At 43.7% G+C, this 17,043-nt stretch overlaps 1 protein-coding gene across 2 annotated transcripts in view; it reads left to right on the top strand.

Annotated features, from left to right (window-relative positions):
* The window catches only part of VAPB (VAMP associated protein B and C), a 50,220-nt gene that overhangs the window by 14,928 nt on the left and 18,249 nt on the right, over positions 1-17,043 (top strand). For both annotated transcript variants that reach the window (XM_024559394.3, XM_053926576.1), the window contains one exon: positions 14,455-14,607. In XM_024559394.3, the coding sequence (XP_024415162.1) occupies positions 14,455-14,607 (153 nt within the window). The remainder of the gene's footprint in view (positions 1-14,454; positions 14,608-17,043) is intronic.

The raw sequence follows: 17,043 nt of genomic DNA, 5'->3' as shown, positions 1-17,043 counted from the left end.
ATGAGTATGATTTCTGAAGGAGAAGGTAGGGAAGGTAAAAAATGCTTCCCGGGCCCCTGTTGAATAGGCTTAAGGAGCTGCAGGCCTAGCTGGTCACGACTCTCACTGCGTAGCTGTGTAGGTTCTCCCCTGAAAGGGAAGCCAGGACGATCACATGCTGACCGACCAGCCCCATTCTGCCGGTCCCCCTTGCTCACAAATAGAAAACTCAAGCTGCACCCTGGAGGCGCGGATCCCGTGCGTGGTTTGCCTCACTGTGTGCCTGCTGCGCATTGGGATGCGCTGGTGCTGGTGTGAGCGTTTTCCTGTGCTCTCTGTCATCTCCACTGAGGATCAGACATTTGGGGGAAGTTTTTGCCTCCACTGATATCGACTTTATGTGCTTGGCTCAAACTGTTAATTTATAACTCAGTCAAGCTAAAACCACAACTACAACCTTGAGAAATTGGGACCTCTTTCTCCCTCATCACTCATATCCCTCACTGACGTCCGTGTTGGCTCCTGCTTCGTCTGAACAAAATGACTCATGCTTTGCCACTCTCCGATTTAGGTGGGATTTTATTTGGAGTGGAATATTGCTTATCTTATTGTTTATTTTCATGTTCGCTGTAATCACAAATTTTGGTCTTCTAAATAGAGAAAAATGACTAGATGTTTGTTAGTGGGGTAAAGATTGTGCATGGAAAACATTCAGTTTATTAAATAGTCTAAGATCCTTTTAGAAATGATATATAAAATTCATACAAGTCAGGTATGCTATTATTTTAAAATAACCTTCAGGTGTGCACTATAATCTGTTTCACCGCTGGGTGTAGACAGGATGTGTGAGACTTTAGTCCTTACATAATACTTGTAGCTGTTTTTCTATTTAGAAAAAATGTTGCATTATAGAAAAATAGTCATAGTATTTATCTATAGGTGGGTAAAGGTTTTTAGTCTTCGAAGTTCTTATAATAGATTCGGTAAAAATTTTAGGTTTGTGTTTGTCCTGAAGTAAGGAGACTGCTGCTCCGCACTCGGTGCAGGCCCCTTGTTCTCCAGCAGCCCCTCGGTCCAGGGCCAGCCTTTTGTGCGGATGAGGCACTCTGGGTGAGCAGCTTCCCTAGAAAGAGCACTGTTTGGGTCTTATGTGTAGTACAGGTAGCTCTTTTTACATGGAAAAGATTTAAGTACCAAAAAACACAGATAATATAATAAACAACACCTGAATTCAGAATAACTCTTAGTAACTTGTTATACTTGTTTAAATTTTTCTCTAGTAAATAAACTTCACTGAGACCTAAAGCCTTGTCTGACATCCACGTCTGCCCCTTCGTGCCCCTCTCTTTTTCTGCCCACCAGGAATCTAGTGTGAACGGTTGCTGTTGTGTTGTTTCTGTTGATTTAATGCAGTGCCGTGGCACATGTCACTTAGCGTGTTCGTGAGACTCATCTGTTGTTGAATATAGATGTAGTTCTTTCTTTTTCGTTGTATAGTACTTCATAAGGATTTAGCACCTTTTTTTTGTACCTGATGATGAAAACCTTTATTTTGTGTCAAGGTATTTGGAAATTGAAGCTGCATTTGGGTCACATTACAAATGAGGAGTGATCCATAGGCAGTGAGTACAAACTCAGTTACAGGATTATTTCCTAGCTACCACCAGCTACTCCATTACCAATGCTTCACTGAAAGTAAAACATGATTTGCCACACTAGAAGGCTGGAAGTGAAATACGACAGAATTTAAACCAGCAGATATAAATGTAGCAGCTATGTGTATTTAAAAAAAACGCATGCCAGCAAGTAGTGGAAGAATCAGATGTGGAGGAAGAGCTGTGCCCATGAGCGCACCCCCCAGAAACCGCCCGGAAGGCCAGCCCACAATTTTTTTAAAGCAATTTACTGTTTGAAAAAAAAAAAAAATTAGGAATGCTAGGTGAATTCACTGACAAAAAGGGCATTTTGGGGGTTTAGCACATTTATTATTAACAAAGTTCTCTATATATTCTGAATGATAATTGTCTTATCTGTTAACATGAGCTACAGGTATCTTTCAGTTTCCTTGGCTAAAGTTCTTCGTGGTCCAGCGGTGTGTCCTTTTTGGGGTTGCTTTCCTGAGTTTGATCTTAGATCTTCCATACTGCTTTCTCACCCGCGGGGTCTTTACACCAACTTTCCGACGCACGCGGCAGACCAGGCTTTATTTCCTGCTGCTCAGAGGAGTCAGGAGCCTGGCACACCGGAGAGCGGTCTGCAAGGCCGGCATCGTCCACTTCAATCAGGCCGGCTTCCAGTGCGCCTGTAATGGCATCGTTAGTGAGCATTCTTGGTGCTGGTCTCTCTTGCTGTAATAATGGGCGTGATGCTTCTCAGTTGCTAGCTGTCTCCTGAGGACATCAAGGAGGTTACTTCATTAATTTAGAACATGTTGCAGTCCAAGATGTCTTCAGGAAAGTCCTATCTCTGTGAGGGTTCTTTATGTGTGGTTATTTCAAAATAAGAGCTACATAGTTAGGCTTTCTGCTGAAATACTGGAATCCAATGTCTGCCATTAAAAACACATCGGTTGCAAAGCTTTATTTGTTTCTAAAGCATTGATTTAATGTGTGAGCTAACAATTCAATCAAGAAAATAGATTTAAAAAAAAACTCCTCCCAGTGTCCTTACTCTTGAATTCATGGCTATTTAAGAGCTTGCCCTCTCTGAATATCTGTTACTATGACTTCTTTTCCCATTTTTTAGAGGGGGCAACTTTAAACAAAGCTATGGTAGCATAGTAATGATAAAAGCATTGCTGACACAAGTGAGCATTCTCACTACCTTCCGCCTGTAATGAGCAGCACGGATTCGTCATGACTTTGGGCACGGAGTAGGCACCGTTGCAGGAAGCGTGCCAGAATCAGAGCCCAGCCGCCCCTCAGGGAGGCTGGGGTTCTTTCACACGTGCACATTTGTGGAGCCTTGTGTTATGGACCAGTTGCACTGTTCTAGGCTCAGGGCGTCCAGGGGTGAGTGGGACAGAAAAAGTCTCACATGGAAGTTTGCTCTAGATGGGGACAAATGGAATGTGAGTTGCTCCTCGGTCCTGTGCTGAAGATGAAAAGGGTGATAATGCTGGAGAGGGAGCAACGGCAGCATCAGTGGCCACTCACCCAGCACCTGGTTGTGCATGCAGGAGGATGCGTGCAGGGAGAGGGAACTTTGGCTCAAAATAGATAGAAGTGCGTCAGGGCCGGTCATACATTCAGCCAATTTACTGAGCATCTGCTCTGTGTTTGGAAGTGTTCTGGATGCCGATTATCAGTAGTGAACAAGAGGGACAGAAAAGTCTCTGTTCATGGAGCTTATGTTCTGGAAGGACAAAGACTTACATAAACAAGAAAAGAAATAATGTGAGGGTTGGTGCATTGCAGATGAGTGGAGAAGCAGGAAGCAGGAGGACACACTGAATGAAAGTAGGTGGCCAAAGGGTGGATTTGAAAGACGTTTGTAAGATGTCCAAGAGGTTTTACTTTATACTGTCCGTTACCCCCCATTTTAATGTAGTTTTCCCATGCACAGAGGATACTGTACTGAGACCCCAAGCATGATTTTACTGTCTTAACAAAGCCCATCACCAGCCCTAGGCTTCTGGGGACAGATTCTTCCCTTCCCAGGAGGTAATCTTTCCAGGGTTGAAGTGAAATACGGTAACTTGTTTTTTGGAATGGTTGAAGAAAGGAGAGATATTGTACCTAAATTGTGTTTGCAAGAGTATAAAATACAGCTCTTTTTATGCACAGTGAAAAAGAAAACTGTTGTGGAGCTAATAACTAAGTTTATATGTGGAAAGCTGAGACCTGATAGATTATATATCAAATTGGTATGTATAACTTACTTGATAACACACAATTTGAGTTTCAGAGTATTGTAGCTGCATCAGGAGACATAATACAAAGGAAGAATACATATTTCTAACACCAGAATTTCATGAACTCTAGAAAAAGGAAAGGAAAGCAATCTCTTTGCAAAAGAAAGCATTTTCCTCATTTACATATTTTATTTATTCATTTATATACATGCATATTTGAAAATATCAATAATATTTAATACCGGAAATGTTGGGGGTGCTACCAAAAGTGAATTAATATGAAGGCCTGATACTTTTTTCTTCCTCTTAAAAAAAGGAGGGGTGGTGTTTAGAGCAGTTTAGGGTTCATAGCAAGATCCAGTAGAAGGTACAGAGAGGTCTTATAGGCCCCGTACCCAACACATGCTGACCCTTCACTATCAGCATCTAGCACGAGCCTGATACGTTTGCTACAGTTGATGAACCCACACTGACACATCACTGTAACCCAATGTTCCTAGTATACATGAGGGTTCAACATTGCTGTTGTGCACTCTGTGGAGTTTGACAAATGTGCAATATGTATTCACCGTTACGGTATCGTACAGAATAGACTCACTCTCCGTCTATTTATCCCTTCTTTCCCCTTAACCCTGGTAACCACTGATCTTTTCCTTTTCCAGAATGTTAGGTAATTGGAATCATACAGTATGTAGCCTTTTCAGATTGGCTGCTTTAATTTAGTAATACGCATGTAAGATTCCTCATGTCTGAGCATGATAGCTCATTGTAGTACTGAATGACGTCCCCTTGGATGGACCACGGTTTGGCCATTTGTCTACTGAAGGACATCTTGGTTGCCTCCAAGTTTTGGCCGTGTGAATAAATACCAAGGAGTGAGATTGATTGCTGGATTGTATGGTAAGCGGGTTTTTTCGTTTGTTTGTTTGTTTTTTAAAGGAACGGCCAAACTGTCTCCCAGAGTGCCCGTGTCATTTTGTACGCCCATCAGCAGTGAACGAGCGCTCCTGTTGTTCCACATCTTTGCCAGCGTTTAATGTTCAGTGTTTTAGATTTGGGCCATTCTTTTTTTTTTTAGATTTTATTTATTTATTTTTAGAGAGAGGGGGAAGGGAGGGGGAGAAACATCAATGTATGACAAATAGATGGACCTATTGCCTCTCCTAGGCCAGCGCTCAACGCTCAATCCACTGAGCCACACCAGCCAGGGCAGATTTTGGCTATTCTGTCTAATAAGTGTTTACTGGTATTTTATTGTTTCATTGCTGTTATAATTTGCAGCTTCCTAATGACATGTTCCACATCTTTTATTTGTATATTTTCCATCTGTGTGTTTTACTTTCCATCTGTGTGTCTCTGGTGAGGTGTCTCTTCAGATCACTGGCCCAGTTTTAGATTAGGCTGATTGGTTTTTTTTATTGTTGTGTTTTAAGAGTTCTTTGTATATTTTAGATGACAGTCCTTTATCACATGTGGGTTTCTTTTTCCAAATATGTCTTTTGCATATATCTTCTCCCAGTCTGTGGCTTGCTTGTCTTTTTCTTTTTTTTTCTTAGGTTTTATTTATATTTAGAGAGAGGGAAAGGGAGGAAGAGAGGATGCGAAACGTCAGTGTTGGAGAGAAGCACGGGTTTGGCGCCACTCGCACGCACCCCAACCCCCAGGCGTGTGCCCGGACCAGGAGCTGAGCCCCCAGTCTTCACTTTGCGGGATGGTGTCCAACCCACTGAGCCATACTGGTCAGGGCTTCTTGCTTTTCTTCTTATTTTCTTGATAGTATCCATTGTAGAGCAAATGTTTTTAATTTTAATGAAGTAGAGCTCACCAATGATTTCTTTCATGGAGTGTACCTTTGGTGTTGTATCTGAAAAACCATCACCAAATTCAAGGTTATTTAGAAATTTTTTTGTTTGTTAACTTCTAGGAGTTCTGTGGTTTTGTGTTTCATATATATATATATACACATGAGAGTGTGGGTGTGTGAGTGGGGGTGTGTGGTCTGTTCAGAAAGTATCCAGCCAGGTAATATGCAAAATAGGGACATTTATTGAAGAAGGTACAAGAAACACTGTACATAGGACAATGACACCTCACTCCCCTTCATAGTAGGCACCTTGGAACCTCACACAGTTCCACTCGTGATCAGCTGCCCTGGCATATTTTCCTGAATCTCACTGATGGTCTGAAATCTCTTCCCTTTCAAAGGTGATTATAGTTTTGGGAAAAGCCAGAAGTTGCAGAGTGTCAAATCTGGGCTGTAGGGGGCTGAGTCACCTGGATGATTTGATGTTTCGCCAGAAAACTCGGCACGAGACGTGATGCATGAGCGGTACGTTGTCGTGATGAAGCTGCCAGTCACCAGTTGCCCATAGCTGCAGCCTTCTGAATCATCCAAATACTTTCTGGGGAGGAATGTTCAAGCTTAATGCAAAATTTGATGCAGATTCATTGCTCTACTCAGTCAGCCATTTTGAATGCGATGGCCACACAGTACACATGCTCACTCAATGGTTCTACTGCCCCCCACTGACCAGTACAGTGAAGTCGTCATTGTTCACACATGCTCACGCCAGTCCACTCTCCTTGACTGCCGGGTTACATGGTTGTCGTGCAGATGGTTCTCATTGTATTAACAGTGGCTGGACTTTTGCTGGACAGATACATATATGTGGGTGTGTGTATATAAATATATATAATCTTTCCAGTTGAATTGTTGAGTAAAAATTAAATTATATATTTACCCTTAAAAAAATTCTGTTATGCTCTGGCTGATGTAGCTCAGTGGACTGAGCATGGGCTGCCAACCAAATGGTTACTCGTTCTATTCCCGGTCAGGGCATGTGTCTGGGTTGCCAGCCGGGTCCCTGGTGGGGGGGCGTTTGAGAGGCAACCACACATTGATGCTTCTCTCCCTCTCTTTCTCCTTCCCTTCCCCTCTCTCTAAAAATAAATAAATTCTTTAAAAAAGATTCTGTTCTATTTTTTCTTTAAAATTTTTTATTTTTTAATATATTTTATTGATTATGTTATTATAGTTGTCTCATATTTTCTCCCCTTTATTCTCCTCTGCCCTGTACCCCACTCCTACCGTCATTCCCCCACCTTAGTTTATGTCCATGGGTCGTACATGTAAGTTCTTTGGCTTCTCCATTTCCCATACTCTTCTTAACCTCCCCCTGTCTGTTTTGTACCTACCATTTATGTATGCTTCTTATTCCCTGTATCTTTTCCCCCATTCTCCCCGCTCTCCCTTGCAGCTGATTACCCTCCATGTGATCTCCATTTCTGTGATTCTGTTCCTGTTCTACTTGTTTACTTAGTTTTTGTTTTTGTTTTAGGTTCAGTTGTTGATAGTTGTGAGTTTATTATCATTTTACTGTTCATAGTTTTGATCATCATCTTTGTCTTAGGTACTTCCCTTTAACATTTCATATAATAAGGGCTTGATGATGATGAACTCCTCTAGCTTTACCTTGTCTGAGAAGCACTTTATCTGCCCTTCCATTCTAAATGACAGCTTTGCTGGATAGAGTGATCTTGGATGTAGATCCTTGCCTTTCATGACTTGGAATACTACTTTCCAGCACCTTCTTGCTCACAAGGTTTCTTTTGAGAAATCAGCTGATAGTCTTATGGGAACTCCTTTGTGGGTAACTGTCTCTTTTTCTCGCGCGGCTTTTAAGATTCTCTCCTTATCGTTAGTCTTAGGTAATGTAATTATGATGTGCCTTGGTGTGTGCTTCCTTGGGTCCAACTTCTTTGGGACTCTCTGAGCTCCCTGGACTTCCTGAAAGTCTATTTCCTTCTCCAGACTGGGGAAGTTCTCCTTTGTTTTGTTTCAAATAAGTTTTCAATTTCTTGCTCTTCTTCTCCTCTGGCATCCCTATGATTTGGATGTTGGAACATTTAAAGTTGTCCCAGAGGTTCCTAAGCCTCTCCTCATTTTTTTGAAATCTTGTTTCATCATTCTGTTCTGGTTGAATGTTTATTTCTTACTTCTGGTCCAAATCGTTGATATGAGTCCTGATTACCTTCTCATCACTGTTGGTTCCCTGTACATTTTCGTTTATTTCACTTTTCATAGCCTTCACTTTTTCCTTTATTTTGTGACCATACTCAACCATTCGGTGAGTATCCTGATTACCAGTGTTTTGAACTCTGCATCTGATGAGTTGGCTATCTCTTCATTGCTTAGTTCTATTTTGGAGCTTTGATCTGTTCTTTCATTTGGGCCATACTTTTTTTGTCTCTGTGCCCTTTAGGTAGTAAGGGGCGGAGCCTTAGGTATTCACTTGGGTGGGGCAACCCATATTTCTGGGTTGTGGTTCTGTCTTAGGAGAGGGGTCTGAGGATACAATGCCTTGCTTGGCACTTCGCCAACTTTCAGTCACTTCCCCCTATACCCACAAGCAAATTGGTCCCTTCTTGTGCTAATTCCCGAGTGGGTGGTTTTGTGTAAGTTCTAGGACCCTGTGGGTCTCCCCAGTGAACTCTCCTGTGAGGCTGGGAGTTTCTCCTGCCTCTGCAAACCTCACAGGGTTTTTCAATCAGAGAGGTTTGAGGCTTTATTTTCCTGCACTGGAACCCTGGGTTTCTGGGTCTGTCTGGCTCCCCAGTTGTTCCTCTCGGTTATCCGCACTCGAATGTGGGACCGCCCTCTCCACCAGCCACCGCCTTGCTGCATGTTCTCTTGCCCAGGCTGCCCATCTCTGCCACTCCTACCAGTCTGGATGAATGTTTAACTCCTTAGTGGTTGGACTTCCATACAGTTCTATTTTATGGCAGTTCTGGTTATTTTTTGGTTTTAAATTTTGTGTTTTCCTTTTGGTTGTGGGAGGAGGCACAGTGTATCTGCCTGTACCTCCATCTTGGCTGCAAGTCTCTCAAAGTTCTGTTCTGCTGTGTACAGATGTGATGTGATATGCTTGAGGGCACACAGGTGATAAGGCCAAGACTGAGTTTTGCATTCACTTGGAGTTTTCACTAGTGCCTTTTACAGTTTGGGGACCTGAACCCAAGAGCTTTGTCATAGTCTTTTCTTGCATGGGTCTCTGAATGAATGATTACAGAGAAGTATTTCCCCATGCATAGATCGGTAAAACATTGAAAGATCTGATGGAATGCTTTTTCCACACATCGCTCTCATGTTTTCTGGTTGATAAGTTTATCCAGCCATTTTCAATGAACTTGTCACTACCTGGAACCTGAACTCTTGAGAAGTTTGCTGGATTGTCACCTTCTTCCTGACCTTTAAGCCAGCACTTTGTAACTCTAAGTCTCCATTTTTGTAAGACTGAGAAATGGACTGTTTCTCTTTTCGTTATTAATGCTGTGCATATTTGTGCTGGCATTGTATTTGCTTTCTAAGTTTCATTCTAGATCTCTGTACTGTCTTAAAATACTTTAAAATGATAAGCCTGGGTTAGGCTTAGGAAATACAGTAAGTCGAAAGGTTTTGTGACTTGAAGAAAAATGATGTATAGTGACCAGTGTTACCGTAGGCCAGCTGACACAAACGAGAGCCCAGTGCTTGGGCATCTGTCAGCGCTGTGACCCAGCAGTGCCGCTGGAGGGCCCGCTGTGGCTTGTGCTCTGCGCAGCATTGTCTGAATATCTTTTAGACTATGTCGAGGAATTCACCCTCGAGGTAGTTGATGGTGTTCACGAGCATCTGGCTCACAGGAATGCTTCACGGGGGTGTACGCGTCATGCAGGCCATAGTGAACATTGGGCCAGTTGTTCAAAGGCAGAAAATATAAAATTTATATAGTAGTCCAAATTCCTTCCAGAATCACGTTGCTTCATTTTTTGACCTCCCGTTTCACATTTTAGATGCTTAGTTCCTAATTTTATATAAACACCTGAAATCAGAATAGAAGATTAGAAAGAAAAATTATTAAAAGTATGTCCTGTGGTTCTAGAGATACCTAATCATCTTTTCATCTATTAAAAGAAAAAAAGTCTAACTTTAGAAGGAGATTTCACTTGTAAAATTGACTCTGCACTTTATAAGCACTGTTTAAATTCACTGGTGATAAATATGCATGTTGGTATAGTAAAACCCCATTTTTTACACAATGCTTTAATGGAAATGGCAGTTTTATGGAATGAAAGTGACTAGTAAAAGTCTGAATGATGCTCATAAGCCCTTACATCATTTTTATTGAGGTTTTTGTATATTCTACTTCATTAATACAGGGGAAAAGGAGAAGACTAACATGGTTTATTTCCTATAATTACTCAAATTGAATAGAATTTATTTTCAATAAAAGTCTTAGAGTAAATTGCCAGGGGTGGGGAGAGAAGGGTGGGCCTGTTTTTATAAAATGTCTTGATTTTTACTCATGAGACTTTGCTGTTTTGTCAGTCACATTCACTTGCATATATAGGGTCTGGTACAAATAAAATCCTTTTTAATCACAAAATCTTTCATCACAAAATCATAAGCATGCAATTCTGTAACATAACAATGTCACACTCAAGCACAGCATAATGTTTTAGGTGAAGTGTTCAAATTAAAACTGAATTATTACATCCATATTGTGACCCTGCCAGCCACACTCACGCAGGCGTTACTTCTGCCGGACCCTGCGTGAAATATACTGTATTTTCAGTATATTTCCCTCCAGATTTTTACAAATTAAAACCAATGAAAGCCCAAGAAATCCTTAATACTTAAAGGTCCATGATTGATTGTTCAGGAGAAATCGGGGATATTTATTTTTTCTTGCTTATTACTATAAATATTGTCTTCTAATAATTTAGATTACTTTTTATGTGATTCATGTAGGTTGAAACAGTATTTAGATTGCTGTATAATAGATTAACTGGGGGAGTTTCCAAAAACAGCTTAGTCTTTACAGTTAAATTTGGTTTCCTTTTTTATGGAGTACCTGGAAGAAAAGGTCAATGTTAAGGGATAAACAGATACAGCAGCTCCTCAGTTAATGTCGTTTTGTTCAAGGTAGTTTCACTATAATGCTGATGAGATGCCATAGGAACTGACCTTTTGTTTATATCAATTAGCCTGTGGCAAAATTGGTTTCTTTACATGTCATTTTTCTTAAAGTCGCAGGACCTATCTATGATGTTAAGGACTTGCCTGTATTTTAAAAATTCAGGCTTCCCCAGCTTCATGAGGTGTGGTGGGAGGAAGAGACGCTGGAGACCGAGCTGGAAACCAGTATTCTCAGTTTCATCAGAGGCCACTCTTGCTGGCATCCCTGTGTCGTGCCCTTGCTATACTTCAGACCCAGAGAAATCTGGTTTATTGGGTTTTTTTAATGTTTGTGGGTAATTTTAAATTGTTGGCATTTTGATCTGAAGATGCTTCCATGTTCTTGAGGCGGAATTTTGTTGAAACTAGTAACTTCAAGCTTACGTTGGGAAAGCTTGAAGACCCGATAGTTTATAAATCTTCACATTGTCGGTGAGTACCTCCTTTATCCCCAGGCTTTATATCTGAAAGCCCACCCCTTTCTAGGTGAGTCTGTGTAAAAGACACACATTTTTGTCTGTTTCTTTCCGCAGCGTCGTGGGGCTCTTTGACCAGGAGCAAGGCCTACGTAGAGTTCTTGTGACGGGTGGTTTGTACGTGAGGACCAGGGAGTGTCGTGCAGGTGGTGATGGTGTCTGTGGGGTGTGTGTTGTTTGGATGAGTGTGTCTCTGTGTTTGACCCCTGAAAACTAGAGTTGTGTGTTCTCTCTCTGCTGCTGCTGTGATCTCCACCCAAAGCAGCCAAGGCTCTGCGGGAGCCAGCCTTTCTCCCTCTTCGTGCAGAGACGGGCTGCGTGCCTGGAGGGTGCGGCAGGGTGGCTGTACCCCCCAAACCCTGCCTCAGCACCAGGCGTCCTGTTTCTCCTTTGGTGCGAGGAATGTGACCCCAGGAGGAAGTGTGGTCAGCATCTGGCTTTCCCTCATGGTGGCTGAGAATCCTCTTGGGACACAGGGTACCTGCCCTCTTGTGTAAACTTGTAGTTCTCAATGAGGGGAGGACGCAGGGTATAGAGAAAGGGTGGTTTGTGCTGGAGTCAGTAGGTGATGCACTACCAAAGGCTCCACCTTTCCCCACATCTGGCCACAACCGCACCTACGCAGTGCCTCCCTCTCAAGGCTCCCAACCAGCTCCCACAAGGAGGACCAAAGGCAGGACTTACTGGAAAGGTAAACTGACAACTACTTTTTAGGCATTTCATTCTTGAAGGTATCGTTGCTCACGAAGTGAGAATAGGTTTCAGCACGTAACCCCCAAACAACAGATGATCCACTGATATAGTTGGTTCCGTTTTAATGTGACATATGCATTCCTAAAAATGATCATTCTGTATAAAACAGCGCATAAAACCCACAGGACTTAGAGGAGGAAATGAAGTTCGGTGCACTGAGAAACTTTGGCCCTGACTGGTGTGGTTGGGCATTGTCCACAAAGTGAGAGGTCGCTGGCTCAGTTCCTGGACAGGGCATGTGCCTGCGTGGGGGGTCTGGGCCCCAGTCAGGCGCGTACAAGAGGCAACCAGTTGTTGCTTCACTCTTACCTCTGTGCTTCTCTTCCTCGCGTTCTCCCTTTCCCTCACATACATACATACTACATACATGCATGCTTAAACTTTGTTGGACGCGTGCGCACACACACAAAGACGGGAAACCAATAAAAGCAGTAGCACAATTTTGCACACATTATATGGGTAGGAAATACACAAACACTACAGTTGAGCCTGGCACTTGATCCACCTCAGAAGACCTGATCTTTGCCTGTGGAAGTGCGCGTGAGAAGCAGGAGGAGGGTCACCTGCAATAGAAGGGAGTGTGAGAACGCCAGGTGCGGCGGGTGTGGCCCTGACCCACAGGGAAAACCAGAGGTGTGCGTTTCTGTGCGGCACGGCCCAGCGGTTTTCTGGGTCCACCTGGTGTTTCTGGTAGACAGACGCACATGAGCAGACCTGAGACTTGTCTTGTGCCCAGATTGCCCCTAATATGCACATCAGTCACATTGGAACAAAGTCACGGCTTCAAAGTCAGCTTCCTAGTGGTTTACACTCATTCATTTGATTTTGGAATGGAGCTTCTTTTTCGTTTGTCCTTTCTACCATTATTGATTTCTTAATTTATATTTAAGTTAAACCCATATCACATTGATTTTTCATCACCTGAGCACCTCTGGAGGAGAGAGAGCAGCCTGAGATTTTAATTTAGCCAGTGGTAATCTATGAGGTAGTTTCCTCCTTGGTGCATGCATCTCTGTGTATATCTGTCTCCGTATAGACACACACACACACACACACGCACACACACCCCTTTCCTAGATGCCATGTACAGCACCAGAGATACAGGAACCCGGAAAGTACCACCCTTGTCCTCGGGGGCTTTAAGAGTCTCATTGAAAAGTGTTCAGGTTATGGATTCGATGTCTACATCGGCCGGGTTTCCTAGGGAGCATGCGGTGAAGCAGCACTATGTAATTTTTAGTTGGTGAACACACCCACACACACCTTACCACCCCTCCTCCTCCTTCCTTGTAAATGTAAAGAGCTTCTGGAAAACAAGGTCTCATTGATTGACACAGTGAAAAGATAGAAATTTGAAAAGGACCTAAGAGGTCTTGTAGTTCACACTTCCCACCTGACTCCTTAATGAACCCAGTGGTCGAGTGTTCGCAGTAGATTGGGAAGCGGGGAAAAAGCAGGTTTCAGAGTGTTGTGAACAGTGAGGTCCTGTTTTGTCAGCGCCCCCGGCCCCCCGCGCACACATGCATGTACCCCCTGTGCGTGTGAGCCCAGACAGTGTGGAAAATCCCCCATATTGTTACCTCAGGGGGCAAGGGAGAGCTTATTAACTTCCTCTTTATACATCTTTTATTGTTTGGTTTGTTGTAAGAAGCATGTTTTACTTTTTTAATTAAAAAATCTAATAAAGTAGAAAATGAATAAATAATAATAAAATATACCCTGAGGGCACTGAGCTCTGTTTCAATCTTCCCAGCAGCCTGGGTGGTTAAAACTGCATGTGACGTTTCAGGTGTGGGCTGCCCGGCAGGACTGCGAATGCTTGGTAGCCTAAGATGTTATTAACTCTTCTGGCAATAACAGTATGTTGTTGGGGGTTCCGTGTGTGCAGACCATTAACACCACAAAGCCTTTCTTACATCTGCCGCTGTCCGCGCACACTCTGCCATCGGTCGCCATTACACACCCAGGTCTGGCCCTGTGCACTCTCCCCGTTAGCTTTCCTCTTGTCGTTGTGGATGTCGTCGTTCAGCACAGGCTAAGGACTGGCCTTGGAGTCAGAGCCTGGCGGCCACTACTAGTCTGGACGCACAGACCCGTAACAAGCTCCCCGAGGCCCTGCTCCCTTGTCTGTAACCCGTAACCCTTCAGCTGTGGGGCATGTGAGATGAAACTCCTGCTCGGTGCCCGGTGGTGTGGCGGGGACGCGGCCAGTTTCAGCCTTTGCTGCTAGTGTGCCAGCCTCAGCTCGTCTCTGTTACTTCCGGTGGTGAGAGCGCTTTGGGCTTTGAGTCCTCTCTTAACCAAGGCCCATATTCCACCCAGCCGCAGGCTGTACGTCAGTCCTACAAACTCCCCTCACCAGGTTCCCCAGTCAGTCTCTGTCTCTCATACCGTAGGTCCCTTCACTGATGTTGTTACCACCAACCTGAAGCTTGGCAACCCGACAGACCGAAATGTGTGTTTCAAAGTGAAGACCACAGCACCACGTAGGTACTGCGTGAGGCCCAACAGTGGGATCATCGACGCAGGAGCCGCGATTAACGTATCTGGTAAGTCCTGAGGCTGGAGGCTGGAAGGGTAGGCTACAGAGGCCCCAGGAGCCAGTGGGATTTCTTAAAGCTTCTGTTTGCGATGTAGCAAAACAGGATGGTAGACTTCTCTCCCCAGCCCTCCTTGCTTAGTGGGCCCCGCTCTCACCTGTTGTTTTCCATAGTTCGTGCTTCTTTGGCTTGATGCTCATAGCCTTTGTGCCTCAGTGGTTAGAGCAAAATTAAAGTGGTAACTTCAGACTTCAGAATCAGTTTGGTTTTCACTCCCTTGAAATTAAATCTCCCCTTTGGCAATAAATAAAAAAGAGCTAAACAAACTTAATTTTACTTTGTGGGAGAAAACTAAATGGAGTTATTTTCTTATTTAAGCTAAATGATTTCTGACATTAAGCTCATGTCATTTCCAATGATTGGTAACTGCACTTCACTGCTCGTGAAAAGCTAAGGGAGATGAGGGCTGAGGAAATTGGAATATATTCAAGGGTGTGAGTTTTGTGAATGTCTGATGGGTTTTTCCCCTTCTGTCTGAGAGTGCATGTAGTTTCCAAAGTCAAACTTCTGAAAAGATGCTGGTAAAGTGCCCAAATTGAGAATTGGATTTCAGAATTAAGGAGATATAAGTGATGGGTTTGAGTTTAATGTATTTTAGAAATGGAATAAACTTTTAGCTTATTAGAACTTCTGGGTCCAAGAATGCTTTTGTGTTTGTGAAGGAGCTATGGGGGCGTGTGTTTACCCCTTAAGTATCAGGAGACTTTGTCACAGTGGGTTCTGTATCATTAGAAGCTACTACTCATTCGAAATGGGTACCTGGCTGGCTTTTTCCATGACAGATTTTGATTGTGATACATTTGGCTATTCACTTGACACCTAAAAGAAAATGACTCACTTCTTTGGAAGGATAGGAGGTGTTTCATTATCTGATCGCTCTGCAAACTCTCGTTCTCTGCATTTGTTGGTCTTTTTCGTTATGGCACACCTACACCAGCTGTCCCCCTTTGTGCTTCTCTCTGAGGCTGTGAGATCTGATCTGGACTCTTGAATTGATTTATCTAGGCGAGGTTAGGAGCCCGTAATTACTGAGGGTCTCCAGCGTGCTGGGCCAGTATATATATTCTCTCCTGTAATTTTTGCTGTCTGCCCTGGGAGGAGGGCACTGTTACTCCACCACACTAAGGAGGGTACCGGCGGCAGTGGGCTCAAGAAACAGACTTGGGATCTCAGGATGTGGGTTACTCTGCCTGGCTCTGAAGGCTAGGCTCTTTGAGCAGGACTGGGAGTGCGGTGCAAGACCGAAGGGAGGGGCCCGGGCTGTCAGCACTTCTCTGCCCTTCAGTTCCATAGGTTTAAAAACCACATGGTGCCCTGGCTGGTGTGGCTTAGTGGATTGAGTGCTGACCTGCAAACCAAAGGGTCACTGGTTCTATTCCCAGTCAGGGCACATACCTGGGTTGCTGGCCAGGTCCCCTTGGGGGGCATGCGAGAGGCAACCACACATTGATGTTTCTCTCCTTCTCCCTCCCTTCCCCTCTCTCTAAAAAATATAAATAAAATCTTTAAAAATAAATAAACAAAAACCCACATGGGTTTCCATTTTTCTGTTGAAATAAAGGGCAGCCTCATCTTTCATTCCCTTCTTCTGTTGGCCCCTCAACTTCCTTGCCCATAGCACATTTGAGCAAAGGTTGTCAGCAGATGAGAAGGACCAATTTTCCCAGTAAATATGGGAGCAGCAACATGGCTTTCTGGATAAAATGATCTCAACAGGCAGTTGTACAGTGTAGTTGTGCTTTCTGATGTTCTAAGTGTGTGTTCTAGAAAGATCTATCCCTCTCCATCACAGAAATGCTTTTTAAAGTAATAACTAACCCTGGGCATTTATTTTGATTTATGATTACCTACTGAAGGAAGACCAAGACACTGTGGGTGTGGCCTCTTGGGGCAGATGAAAACGGAAGGTCCAGAGAGTAGGCGTGGTCATCTGGAGTCCCTGGATGATGAGTGGCAGAGTTGATGTTAGAAGCCAGGTGTTCTAGCTCCTGATCCAGTGGCTCTAAGCTGCCTCAGCAGTGTTAGGGAAAGGCTCCGCTTACAAATACCAGACACCAAGAGTGCCCCTGGCTCTCGGCACGGATTGGACTTGGGGAAAAGCAGTTGAGTCATAAAATACCTATGTGTCTACGGGCCTTCCTCCTAGATGAGACAGGAGATGTTTGCATGTGGACAAGGGTTCCTTAGCTTTTATTCGGTGTGTGTTCACTTAAGTGCTCAAGATGCACATGGGAGAGGCCAGATGTCTTTGCAGTTCCAGGACAGCCTCGCCCGTAGGCACAGGAAGCCAGCCCCCATGTGCTGCGGTTTCACTGTGTCATTTATTAGATGTTCATATCTTGGGGTGAAAAGCACTGCACTTTTCCAGTGGTCCTCCTAAATGCA

The sequence above is a fragment of the Desmodus rotundus genome, chromosome 6 (assembly GCF_022682495.2).
Source record: "Desmodus rotundus isolate HL8 chromosome 6, HLdesRot8A.1, whole genome shotgun sequence".
NCBI classification, from domain to species: domain Eukaryota; kingdom Metazoa; phylum Chordata; class Mammalia; order Chiroptera; family Phyllostomidae; genus Desmodus; species Desmodus rotundus.
The sequence above is the reverse complement of the archived record's forward strand: the minus strand, read 5'-3'. Positions and strand labels throughout refer to the sequence as shown.